The sequence below is a fragment of the Triturus cristatus genome, chromosome 9 (assembly GCF_964204655.1).
Source record: "Triturus cristatus chromosome 9, aTriCri1.1, whole genome shotgun sequence".
In the NCBI taxonomy this organism is placed as follows: Eukaryota; Metazoa; Chordata; class Amphibia; order Caudata; family Salamandridae; genus Triturus; species Triturus cristatus.
The window spans coordinates 344,450,910-344,465,031 of record NC_140592.1 but is presented as its reverse complement, the minus strand read 5'-3'; the positions used below and the strand labels follow the sequence as shown (position 1 = coordinate 344,465,031).

Here is a 14,122-nt window from a genome sequence, read left to right as displayed (position 1 = left end):
AGTTTAAAATGTTTATTTTAACGACCGTGCTCTATAATGCAGTACATGAGCCAATACTAGCAGCAATATGGATAAACTCAATATAGTGAGTATTGTTACAATTCCATAAAATATGAACGGGGAGAGCATTATATAACTAGTGGGAAAAAAGGCCTACTATGCCTTGCCACCCTCCCCGTGCTAGGAACTAGTTTATAATAATTATAGAAGACCTCCGGGGTTTGTCAGAGGGACCCCATACCTCCGAGTTTAGATGCAAAGGTTTACATCTCCGGAGAAGCACAGCTCTTCTTCGTTGTAATGATTTTCTCCAAGTGCCTAACATGCATGTCATGCCATATTAAAAGCACTCGATTTTCAGTAGTGCAGCTGTGGCAGTGTTGTGTCTAACATGCGTGGGACTAACCAACAGCAGATTAACAGAGCACATTGTTTTTTTTAACTTGAACACGCTGTACAGACAGAGCCTCAGAGTACAACAGCAAGAGAAGTGAAAGGTAGACGGTTCATATGTGAGCGAACACAAGCAGAGTTGTGCAAAACAAATGCATGCAGAAACGTGTGCAAAAAGCGGCAACATGGCAGCCAGGCTTATACTAACTTATGCTAACTTCTCGATGTACGCAGTGAACCCATAACCTCACTACAGAATCAGACCGCTGATGAGGGGGTCTTTTTTCATCACTAGTCTCTCTGCTGTGAGAACTAGGATGATGAGGCTCCCACCTCTTTCTTGAGGAGGTATGAACCACCCCCTCAGTCAGAGATCAACTTCTTTTTCTATAGCCACAGAAGCAGTCTACCCTCCCAGTCTTTGAGGGTTTTTGCAGAAAAAGTACGGCAGTATTTGCATTTCTTCGAGTTATGGTGCGGATAAAGACAGTACAAGCATTCTTTATGTGGATCCTCAGAATAAAGTCTTGCAAGGCCTAAATAGCCTTTTTTTAGACTCCGACATTCTGTGAGAAAGCACAGCCAAACACACTCCCAAACTGTACCTCAGATGACGGTTGGAGATGAAGAGATGAACTGGAAACCTGCAGGTCAAAAGGTTAACTGTGACACATTGTGACCGAGCAAGAGCTCACGGAAACTCCCCAACACCCGGCATGCGGTAAGAAATCTGAGGTATGGTGCCTTAGCAGGGGATGAGTGCATCAGGATCTGTGCTCTGCTTGGCTGAAGGTTGGGTGCATTAAATTGATGTGAATTGGCTACTAACTGCTACTGTTCTTTCAACGGCGTTTAATGCTAAATGTTTCAGCACTGCTTTCATTACTGTTACTGTGGGACTCCCACTATGACGACGGGGAAAATTCAAGCATGTGAATCTATAAAAGATATAATGCAAGAGAATAAGCAGTCGTCGTTGAAAATGAGACATGGAGTAATAACGTGGTCTCGGATACATTAAAGGAGGTTGAATTAATGGCATAGGGGATTATACATCTCTTTAATACATCATGTAATGTGGCATTTGCTGGTTTTTCCTGGTAGCACTTTACAGAATGTGCATGTTTTGTTGAACTGTTTGACCAAACTTTATAACTGCCTCAAAGGTAATAACCCTCATGTCGCTTGCAATTATTTATTTCACTGGAGCTCTCAAATATGCAGGGAAATGTAAACATGGCCTAATGAAAAGGTTTGAAAAGATACAACATTAAAAGAATGTTGAAAACAGATGGTGTTTCATCTACATCTTTTGCAATCAGGATAAGAAAAATGAGTAACATTAGCACCACAAACTCAAATATATGTGCATGTTAATTTATAGAACATTAATGTGCGTATACTAAATCATGCTGTCATTACAGGACAGTTTTACACTCTAAACACCATTTTTCAGGTATTTTCCTTTCTTGGAGTTGTAGTCTATATTCACTTCAACTGGACCAATGTTGTTAACATTCATGATTACTATGATTTCCAAAAAGAAAGCCAATGACTGAGCAGCCTGTGTCATACTCAATTAACAGTCACAACGCTTATAAAGGTGAACCTTCAAAGTGACTAAATAAACCTGAGCTTAATGGCCTGGTAGCTATGGCACTAAGCAGGCATACTTAACTGTGTGAGGGTTTTAGTTCAACCAGTGTGGGTTCCCCTACCCATCACATGCTTTAAGTCCCTAGGCTGTCCAGACATTATCCCTCACTTTGTCTCTATCTTGGGGTAGAGTGTACATTTCACACTAACTCCCCTGACCAGGAGGAACGGCATACCCTTCTTTCCTAAATTACCTCAGGGCTTGTATGCTGGACCTCGTTAAATATAGCCCACCCGATTTTATTTCCTTCTCTTGATTGTGATTTATAGCGCGGCTGACAACCGCAGGAACGTATTGAGGTTACCTACAGTATCAATAGACGCTGGTAGGCCCATTCCTAGACACACTAATCACTAAAACCTGGGTTAGTGGCCATTTTTCCCTATACTCCATAAAATGGATGGAGAACTAGGGATGAGTTATGGCGAAGATGCAGTTACTGACATTCTCAGAACACCGTCACTCCTTGGAGCAGACGGGAATACAGCAAGCGTGTCCTATTCGGATGACTGGTCTAACTTAGTCTCCCTCAAGAAAGAATGGCTCAGAATAACAATGCATCGAGCAGTAATGACCGAGTACCTCAGGGCTAACATCGCCCCTAATGGCTTGATTGTCAATATTTTCCCCAGATTATTTCTGGAGGATCCCCCATTTAAGAAGGATTGGTCCTCAGTTTCTTGGAAGTGTACCCGAGATCTCCTGGTCTTGATAATCAATACTGCCAAGAGACTTGCTGATGCCCTGTTAATACGTATACAAGCCGCTGATGCATCCATGAAGTCTACAGTACAGAATAGTACCTTCAAAACCAAGTTGGCAGAGATCAACGCAGAAATAGCAGAAAATAGAGAGTACCTTCTAAAACAAAAGATTGCCAAACTGCAGAAAGATATCTCGAGGTTTGATAAGGAAAAAATCTTCCCCTACCTGAAACCTGATTTCGCACCTAGTAGGAGTAACTACTCCAGTGACGAGGAATCGAGTAACAACAGCAGGAGGGACTCCAACAACAGTAACTCGAGCTCTGGTAGTTGGGACACCCCTAACCAGAGAAGAAAGAACAACTGGACGTTCCATAATCGAGGGGGATCAATGTTCCCTGGTCCACCACAACCCCAGTTTTGGCAATATCCATTGTTTCCACCGTGCCCTCCCCAATTCTACCCAGGGGCTAATCCCCAACCTTTTTTAGGCAGAGGCTGGGGCAGAGGAAGAGGGCGAAGACGAGGAACACAGCATGTACAGTGGCAGGACCAGTCCCAACCCCCGATGGAGACTCGGAGCCAACGCAGGGGCAAAAGGACTTAGTCATCAATCTGTCGGACAGACCACTCAATAGCATTGAGCTACGAGTGATTCGCAAAGGACTGGGTTTTGTACCCACCCCCAGGGTAGACAAATTCAGGGAAGCATGCGAACTTCACAGTTTCTTTAGAAAGATTCGCCTAAAGGCCTTTTTCCACAACGAATCTTCTTTAGATGCAGACAATCCTGACACTGGGCTACATAGACCTTCCACTTTTACCCCCAGTGCGGGCATGGTTCCCCCTGAGGTCTTGACTTTTGAAAAGGCCATTCTTAAAGACCTAGCTATGGCACAAGATAGGTCAACTTTTTACAACCTCTCTAAACAGGAAATGGATGCAGCCAGGGCTCTGGCTGACGACCACTCGATCACAATTAAACAAGCAGACAAAGGTGGTGCTACAGTCATCCAGTCCACCTCTGACTACGAGAGAGAATGTCGACGGCAACTATGTGATCGGAAATACTACACACCAATCACGTTAGACCCCACGCCAAGACTGAAGAACGCTATCAATAGCCTTATCCTTGAGGCAGAGACTAATGGTTGGATTACCAAGAAAGAACCAGATTATCTTAATGTTCGTGATCCTGTAACACCATATTTCTACACATTGCCCAAGGTCCACAAAGGAACCTCACCGACCCCAGGCAGGCCTATCGTGTCCGGGATTGGCTCTGTCCTTGAGCCGCTGTCCAGATTTGTAGATCACTTCTTACAACCCTTGGTCCAAAGAATACCGTCTTACATCAAAGACACCAGTGACATCCTCAGAACTATTGAAGGGTTTGAACCGAATGGGGAGATTACCCTCCTGGTCACTTTAGATGTGGAGGCGTTGTACACTAATATCCCACAACAAGCAACCCTCACAGTGATCGAAGCGGCCCTCCGCAATGAGGAATGGACATCACCTACACCTGTGTCTTTCATCATGGACCTAGCGTCCCTGGCATTAACGGAGAATTTCTTTGAATTCCGGAATGAACTGTTCCACCAATGCCAAGGGACTTCAATGGGTAGTACATTTGCCCCTAGTCTGGCCTGCCTCTACATGGCAGCTTTCGAAAAAGAGATCATCCAGAGCCCCACCAATCCATTTGGCGATAATTTGATCATGTGGAGACGCTTTATAGATGATGTCCTCATCCTCTGGAAAGGACCATGGAATAAGTGTGAAGAGTTCTGTCAATGGATTAATGTACAGAACCCCTATTTAAAATTTACCAATCACATCTCCACGTCACACATAGCATTTCTGGACCTAGACATTAGATTGGCTTCTGGGGCTTTGTCAACCAGCCTTTACAAAAAACCAACCGACAGGAACAGCCTCTTGCTCTACAGCAGTCACCATCCCAAGGCATTAAGGGATAACTTACCTTTCGGTCAGTTTCTCCGTGTGAGGAGAAATTGTAGCTCAGTGGTGGACTACAAAAAAGAGGCTGATATCCTAGCAAACAATTTAAAAGAAAGAGGGTATCCGACCAACACTATCACAAAAGCTATGAAACGCGCTAGGAATAACCCCAGAGAGGCATTACTTGAGACCAGGACCAGGGAACAAACTGACATCCTGACCTGTGTTACCTCGTTCACCCCCTCTTCAAATACAATGAAAAAGGTGATCAAAAAACATTGGGGTATCCTAGCTTCTGGCAACCTCTCTTTACCTCAACCCAGATTCGCCTTTAAGAGGACTCAGAATCTGAAAGACATATTGATCCATACCAGACCTGCCAGAAAAGAAACACAGAACCCCCAGGGTACTCTATGGGGGCTTCCACCAGTTGTTGGACATTTTCCCTGTGGTAATTGCACGTCCTGTAAACAGACGATTACTACCAAGGAGGTGATTTTGTCCGACACCCTAACCTGGTCACTGGCACGCCACACTAATTGCAATTCCACCAACTGCATTTATCTATTACAGTGCCCCTGTACATTAAACTATATAGGGATGACGACACGGGCTATTAAAACACGCATCACTGAGCATAAAAGTAACATAAGATGCTTGAAGGAGACCACAAAACTGTATTCACACTTCAAGAGTCTTCACCATACACCAGACTCCCTGAGATGGGTGGTTTTGGAGTCACATCCAAGAATTACAACACAAGCTTTGTTCAGACTCGAACAAAGATGGGTGCACAGACTCTCATCCGATACGAGAGGTTTGAATGACGATATACCGTGGGGTACACTAACACACTGATATTTTGTGTATTTTTACACTCTTCCCCTATATTGTCAATGACCTTACCACCCCTGATAGACCAGGGGCGGACTCAGTTACTTATTGATACGGCAGTGTTCCCTGTATATCTTACACCAATTTCTGGAATCCCCTGATACGTGACCAACACAATAGTAACCCCGTCAATGACCTTACCACCCCTGATAGACAAGGGGCGGACTCAGTTACTCACTGATACGGCAGTGACCCCCGAATATTTTACACCATTATCTGGATTCTACTGACACGTGACCAATACAACAATAACCCCGTAGGTAGTTTGGCTCAACTCGCATTACCTGATCCTTTGCACGATGCGTACAACACAGTTATATACTCTGTCAAGTAGACATTTACCCGATTAACTACTTAATATAGGACCGGAGCGAAATAGATATCATCATCCTCTTGGGGTCCACCCCTAGCTACTGAGAGACACCATTCACGACCTGATGCTGTAGCAGCACCCCATTCAAAGATGGCGCCCATAGTCACTCTACTTGGGTGGGGCTTCCGAAACCAGTCATCTGACATTAGACGCCCAATCAGAGCTCACCTACACATGACCGGACCAGTTCTTATTGGAGCATTGGAAAGTGAATCTCACTTCCCGGTTTCGGCGGAGCGGGGTAGGTTTGCAAACCACCCTTGGGCAGCAGAACCGTAAGTAACTACCACCTGGTTAGCATCACTTTGATCGAACGGTCTGGGATCCCCTAGACGCCGGTGGACGGCTGACCGCTGCTTTTGTGACTGGCCGACCCCAACGCTGTCTTGCACCGCGGACCACCTTGGGCGGTGCTCCAGGCTTGGGGTTGGCTCGCTCCTCGAGCGGTGGTTCCCGGTGACCGGGGTTCCGGGGGACCTTGCTTACCAGTTCCTTTGACAACACCTAGCACCAAGCAGGTGTATTGTTTTGTATACACCTACCTAGTTGAGTCTCTTGTTTTAGATACAAATTTAAGCAGGCTACTACGCCATCCCAAGAGGCTCGCCACGCACCGATTGGAGCGGCACTAGCTCAAACCTTAGGTGAGCGTTGTCAGACCTTGTGACGATAATTCAGATTGTTTTGGATTTTTGTCTTTTGGATCACTAGACACGTGTTTTACACTGCATCCACTTATGCATGATCACTCCTTTCGAGCTCAATTGCTTTGTGTATTGGACATGCATACGAGGAGTCCTTGGCTCCAGATTACTATGTATATGAACGACTAAGTGTATTTTAATGTTCTGTTTTGGCCTGTTATGCTTCTTTTCTCCTTTTCCTTTAGGCCATTCCTATGCGGAAGTGTTACGTTTTTTCCACACTTCCATAGGGTAGTTTTATCCAGGCACTAACACAATACTTCAATATCCTGTCTTACACCCTCACGTTTTGTAGATAGTTCACATTTCACTGGTCCTGATGAATTGCCGCTGGATCCCCCTGACCATGAGGCGAGAAACATGTTGACCATCTGAGTAGAGCGGAGTAGTCCTTGACTCATTGTGTCCAGACTACCGCCACTCATATTGTTTTTAATAGGGTGGTTTACTGACCCAATAAACTTTTTATTCAGACTAACCGACCCTGTTTTAAAATACACTCACTAACGTCTACACTTACCTGGCCCTCACTTGCACTCAACCTTCGGCGAGGAACAAAAGATCTCCGTTAAAGAGCCCCATCTTTGGGTGCCCGTTGGGAATTGCAGCGCCGACCTGACGAGGAGCAAAACCCAGATGATGAAGCATGACACCTAGCTTGCTGGGTGTGTGAGGGTTTTAGTTCCACCAGTGTGGGTTCCCCTACCCATCACATGCTTTAAGTCCCTAGGCTGTCCAGACATTATCCCTCACTTTGTCTCTATCTTGGGGTAGAGTGTACATTTCACACTAACTTCCCTGACCAGGAGGAACGGCATACCCTTCTTTCCTAAAATACTTAACTTGGAGCAACCCCCAAAGTATTCATGCAGTACTATAACAGTAATGAAGTCAAAAGGCAAAACAATAAAAATCCTAAACCGTAAAATGTCATCAATAAAATGACAAAAGTCTAATAAGGGGAACTGGACATATGAATTTTTAAAAAGTTAGAAATTTTAAGCAGGAAAAGCACCAAGAAGCACAACGAGCCAATGATAGTCAATAGTCACAGTAGATCAGGACGTGGACTCAACTTGACACTGAACTCGATGATGTGTGGTTCAGATACACCAACCAGGCTTGTCCTGGTCAAAGGTTCCACCTTCTGATTTTAGTCCTTTAAGTCACAATTCACCAAGGCAGTACAGTTCTAAGCACCCCTCTCACTTCCAGGACCTCAATGGAGACACTCAGACTCAGGGGTTTCATACATAGGCCAACCAGCAGGGTCTAGTAACCACTAGATCACTTGGAAAAAAATGAATCTTAAGTTTGTTGTGTCACTGTAGCTTTAATAGGTGGTCAGCTTTATGGCTCTTGGAGTACACTTATTTGCTTGGGTGGAGTGGAGGGTGACAAGAGGAAGCAGGTCCAGTGATTTCAAGGCTCTTCTAAGGTTGCAGACAGCAGGTTCAGTTCTCTTCTGTTCTGAAGTAGGTGCCTGGAGGTGCCTTATTTATGGATTGCACAAGCTAGTGTGTATGTTAAGGACTCCTGGGCACACCCTAACAAATGGGGTAAAAGTTCCCAGGGCCACCCCTACCCACTTAGGACATTTTCAAGTTGGCAGGAGTCTACGGCCACACTAAACTTGGGCTCCAAGGGCTGAGGTACTGAGAGGAGTGTGTTCTATGGTAATACTAGTGTCCTCACACATCTAACACCAAACCTAAGTTTGTAGCAGCTATGGTATCTCCAAAAATCCCAGGGACAGAATCTGGTAAAATCGAGTGTTTTCAGCAACGAGACAGTGGATACATGCAAAGTATTTTGGCATCCTATTTTCATTCCTTTGACATGTGCCCCAAAGAATTCTATCTAAAAACCAAGCAGACCGGTCAAGCAAGATTTTTGACACTTCAGCAGGGATCTTATGAGGGCTCTAATGTTAAAAGAATGAGCACAGCGATTGGAGCCTGTTTGGCTGGGGATACAAACCCAACTAGGGTGTACCTTGCTTATTGTTATCACAAGGGATTAGGATAATAAATTTGACAACACAATAAATAAATATCCCTTGGATAATACATAAATTCATAAATGAGCTGAACAAACCATCGTCTTTTGATCAAAAACAAATTTCAATCAGAAGGGATACACAACAAAATATAGAAAATTCTCTTTACATTTCTGTATTGAAGAAATAGATCATCAAGACATTTCACAGAATATAATTAAGATACCCTATATGCAGGGCCACTGGAATTATGCAATTGTTTGGCCATGGCGATTTTCACACAACTATAGATCAGCTGCGTTGCCGCATAATCAATCATTTACTGCATAATCTGCAGATTTCACCTAAAAAAAATGTTGTTCCTAGCTCGAATGGTTCAAAAGTTACTAAAACCAGCGGGCAGTGGAAGGCCTTTTGCAGAGGCTGACTGGTCACCTTTCTATTGCTTAATTTACTATATTTGGGTGTTAAACTTTTACTAATGAGCTGCAACTAATCCACAGAGAGTGTTAAGTTTAACAAGCATTGGCGGGCCAAAAGGTCTTGCCTTTGTGAGGTTTATTAGCTTTGCTAATGTTTTTTAGCTATGTTGCAAATGGCTGAAAGTACTGTAAAAAAGCTGTACGACAACCAGCGCTGTCCGCATTATAACACTTTTTTAAAATTTTCAACTGTGCTGCACTGAAGCTAGCGCTGCAGTAAAATATGGCTAAAAAACATTGACCGGGTCAATAGATCATGCATAGGAGAGATCTACTGGCTTTGCCAATGTTTGGTATGGAATGCCATACGTTAAGTTATAAGTATTTATATAGTGTTTACAATGGCAGAATTGCTAATGTTATAGAATGGAGAAGGCCCTTGTCAAGGTTATTAAGTGTATCCAGATTCAGAAGCATTTTAGGACCATACAAAAATTGTGAAAACGTGCCATATAAATGCGCTGAATGTAACAGAAGTTGTAGGTGGACAGAACAGTCCAATAGGTTACAGCTGTTATTAACAGTGATGCTTTAGGCTGTGTTACTTTGGGTGTAATGGTTACAAAAGTAACCAGTAGTAAAATATAGCAATAATCTGTGTTCAGTGGGTTTCTTAGACCTTTTGGCCCCTGTGCCACTGCACCTGCTGCACCATTCAAATCATGACCCTAGTACCTGCAAGGTAAATGCACTTCTGACTGCTTGTTTAATAGTAAAATATAGCAATAATCGGTGTTCAGTGGGTTTCCAAGACCGTTTGGCCCCTGTGCCACCGCACCATTCCAATCATGGCCCTAGTGGCAGCAAGGTAACTGCACTCGTTGACTGCTTGTTTAGTAGTAACATTTAGCAATAATCGGATGGCCCCTGTGCCACTGCACCTGCTGCACCATTCAAATCATGGCCCTGGTGCCTGCAAGGTAACTGCACTTGTGAATGCTTGTTAAGTAGTAAAATATGGCAAGAAATCAGTACTCAGTGGGTTTTCTAAACCTTTTGGTCCCTGTGCCACTGCTGCACTATTCAAATCATGGCCCTAGTGCCTGCAAGGACAAATGAGGAAACCGTTTATTTCCAGCAATGTAGGTGCACCGAAAAAAGCACAGTTGCAGACGGAATACATCATTATTGTGTTAGGTACACAAACATGAAAGCTTTCATTAAAAGAAGTGCCTTTAAACTTATCCAACTCTCCAAAACGAGTTCCCACAGAGGTCATAAATAAAGCATATGCTTTACACATCAAAGTGAAAACCAAGTGTAGAGAACTGGGCTTTTGTTGCAGTTAGACCACACGACACACACACACACACACACACACACACACACACACGACACACACGACACACACGACACACACGACACACACGACACACACACTTGTTGTCCCCCTTTTAGCTACTAGATGCAGCATTTCTTATGCCACCCTAAGCGAAACACACTGCAATTATCTATAACAGCAGCTTGAAGGCCTTGCATAGTCATTCAAGTGTGATGCCATTTTAAGAAACATTTCAAAGTAATCATAAAGGACCGCACCCTTTATTGGCAACCATCACCAAGGTGTGTGCTTCTGACTGGGTAACAGCAAACACTCCTTACATTCAGTCAACAAAAATCAAATCTGTCGAACAAACGATATCCATTGCACCCAACTAGTAGCTGGGATTTCACCACAATCTCTAAAGTTAACTGAAAGAGACCTGGGGGTATAAAGGTAGGGCCCAGCCCAGGTATCAGAATTGTAGGTAAGTTAAATACGCCAACCAAGAGTATGCCAATTTCACCATGCTCAAAAGGGAAGGGGCACAGGCACTTTATCACTGGTTAGCTGGGATAAAGTGCACAAAGTTCTACAGCCATCATAAATATAAGGTCTAGCAAAAGGTGAAAACTGTGGGAAGACCCTGCAGAAAGGGCAAATTTCCTATAATGATCAGACCACAGAACCTACTACATATGCATGATGACACCAAAGACATCATGGGTGGAATAGACCTGAAGAATGGTTACCAACATGTTCTCCAAGCCCTTACAATCTATATTCTCTTAGGAGGTCAAAACAAGGTATCCAATGAAAAGTCAAAGAATGAATAGGTACCAACTCTCCAATCCTTGTGCCACATCAATGTAGAAGTATAGACATACTGTTGTGGTTTTAAGGCAATAGGAAATATAACTGCAGATGTTAAAGTTAGATATTTACCAGCTGGGAGTTGTCTTCCCTGTAGTTTGCTGCAATATCTTGGTTCTCCATTGCCCCACCAAGCAATCCTGTGGCATATGTCTTAAGAGGTTGCTCAGCCTCACGGGCCCACTTGAACAGGTTTTCGACAATTCCCTCCTGCTGACAACAGAAAGAACAAACAGGTCCTTATGAATTTCATTTAAATTGCAATAACTCAATCTAGTGCCGTCGTTCTTAATACGATACATTAAAAAATATACAGTCTATAGAGTAAGAGACAATTTGTCAAGTGAACAATTAATCTAGTCTTTTTGACAACTTAAGGTGAAAAAGCCATATGCCTAGAAGAAAATCCTCTTGTTGGGAAGTGGCAAGGATGGTGCAACACTTTTCTTTTTAACAGACTGGAAATCAGAGGGAGATCACAAATGGAGGTTTCAGAATGATAGTTCACCAACAGTTCCAGAACACCATTGCAAATTCAGTTTCTTTTGATGCCAGAAACAAAATCTTGACACATTATACTGCTAGAGAGAAAAGATCATCCTGCAACATGTGACGATACCCATATTTTTGTTGACTATGACTCAGTCTAACACTGAGGGCTCCTCTGGATTTGCACTGAGACTTAATGACTCACCAAGGTAGGGAATCTAAATCGCCCAAGCCTCCCATGGGTCTCATCTGCCCCAAAAGCTTCGGGCACACTCATTCAAATTTGAATCCATACTTTACAGTGAATTTTGAAAAGGGGTAGAACAACGTGAACTCTTGTGCTATATTTAAAAACAAACAAACACAAATTGGGCTACCCTACATTCCAAACCAGATTAAGGCGTCACTTTGAACTACAATTGTGACATGGGCAGTCTGTCCTGCTTTCATCAGCCTGATCCATTTCATGAGCACCAAAGCTTACAAATATCATATTCTCATTAGGACTGAACTGCTTGTTTCTGTCAAACATGGTATACTGGGTGAGCTTAGCTGTACAATTATTACAAAAATCAACTATAGGGCAACCCTGCACCCTGCCAGGAATATGGTTAAGTAAACCGCAACACAAGCAAGAATTTCCACTCTAAAGAATTTCTTTTAAAATTCAACGTATTTAAAGTTTTTCAGACCCAATCACAATCCAATATGAAACCTATTACACATTATTTGACTGGAATTGTATCTTACAATGTACTAAAACTGGAGTGAAATGCACGATTTTTATAACTAGTTAAATTATATCATAATGAGCAATTGCTTCATAAAATACAAACCTGGAGTGGTCAAAAGGGGAATGTCAAATACCAGAAGCAAAAAGTAAAACACACTGACAAACATCACGTAAAGTAAGATGCATATCCTATGAATGAAGGTATTTAACTGCAGGATGAGCAACTTGGCATTACAATTTCAGTTCCCAGGAGCATTTAATGTGCAGCTTCATGTTCAGGAAAAGACAAATCTGTGCTAGTCTTATTGATTGTTCAATAAATAAACATAACTAACGTATCAATTAGTTACCCAATCACATGGATTTAAGCTATACAGAGTATTAACATATGGAGAACTGGGATTACATGTAACTTCTTTTTTGGTCACGGAATTCTCCTTGATATCCATAAATGACAGACTAGAGTAGGACGCAAAGAACGCTCTGCCACATAGAAGTGATCCAAAACCATAATAGGGAAGAGAGCATGAATTACTGAAAATAAATTACAGAGGGAAGTCAGGTCTACAAGGGCATCTGTGCTGGAGTCAATGTCAATACAACAGTGCTTAGCAAAAGTATGAACCTGTCTCCATAAACCCGCTGTACAGCTATCTGGAATGGGTACATTCCTCTTTCCACATGTAAGCAGCTGCTGTTCTTTTTCAACCCAAACCCAGCCATCCCACCAAGCCCATTTGCAAGCTCAAACCCCCTACCAAGTTGAATGGGCCATGGTCTATCCAGGAAGATACGGACAGCCTTTTGGTTACATGCGATATGTGTGAAAACAAATCCTTATAGCTATGGTTTATTGCATGGGAAGTATACCTTCACAGACATCCTATAAACAATAAAGAGCTACTTCTTGTTTCTAACATATTTTGTCTTGTTTAAGTAGTATTTCAGAGCTCTTTCTGCATCTGGATTGTAAAGAGATGTCTTTGCTAAAGAACACATCTCTTCGCCAAAGACAAGAGTTCATTATTAGGTGACATGTCTATTTTGGAATGACTGCACCTTGGCATTACTGTAAGAAGCTGGGTTTCTGTTGCAGTAAACCCCCCTTTTTTTGCCAGACTACTGATGCACTTTGACTTGATGTGCCCTGGGTCCCTGCAAATCAGGTTCCATGGGTTTATGTTCTTTCCCAAAATTGTACGGTGTACCTCCAATTGGCACCTCACAGGCCACATGTCAGTCCCTTGTAAAAGGTACCATGTGTACAAAGGGCACTGTGGCCAGGGAAGGTCTCAAAGGGCTGCAGCACTTATTGTGCCACCCTTAGAGGCCCTGTACCTTTACACAGACACTCACTGCCATTGCAGGCTGCATGTTGTGGTGCAGAACAAAGTGAAGAGTCAACATGACACACATCCCTGTGTGCCATGCCTATAACCCACTGCCCTGGCATAGGTCAACCACCCCTCTAGCTGGATACCCTATACTAGTGGTGAGGGTACAGGTGCATGAGCCCTGTACCCCTACAGTGTCTAAGCAAATTCTTGGACATTGTAAGTGCAGTAATGCCATTAAGAGTATATGGTGCTGACAGG

At 43.2% G+C, this 14,122-nt stretch overlaps 1 protein-coding gene across 6 annotated transcripts in view; it reads right to left on the bottom strand.

Moving 5' to 3' along the window:
* Window positions 1–14,122, bottom strand: part of DCAF1 (DDB1 and CUL4 associated factor 1) — an 814,171-nt gene that overhangs the window by 714,870 nt on the left and 85,179 nt on the right. For 5 of the 6 annotated variants that reach the window (XM_085625108.1, XM_085625107.1, XM_085625110.1 and 2 more), the window contains exon 6: window positions 11,378–11,518. In XM_085625108.1, coding sequence (XP_085481234.1) covers window positions 11,378–11,518 — 141 coding nt within the window. The remainder of the gene's footprint in view (window positions 1–11,377; window positions 11,519–14,122) is intronic. The other variant, XM_085625109.1, reaches the window with a different exon arrangement.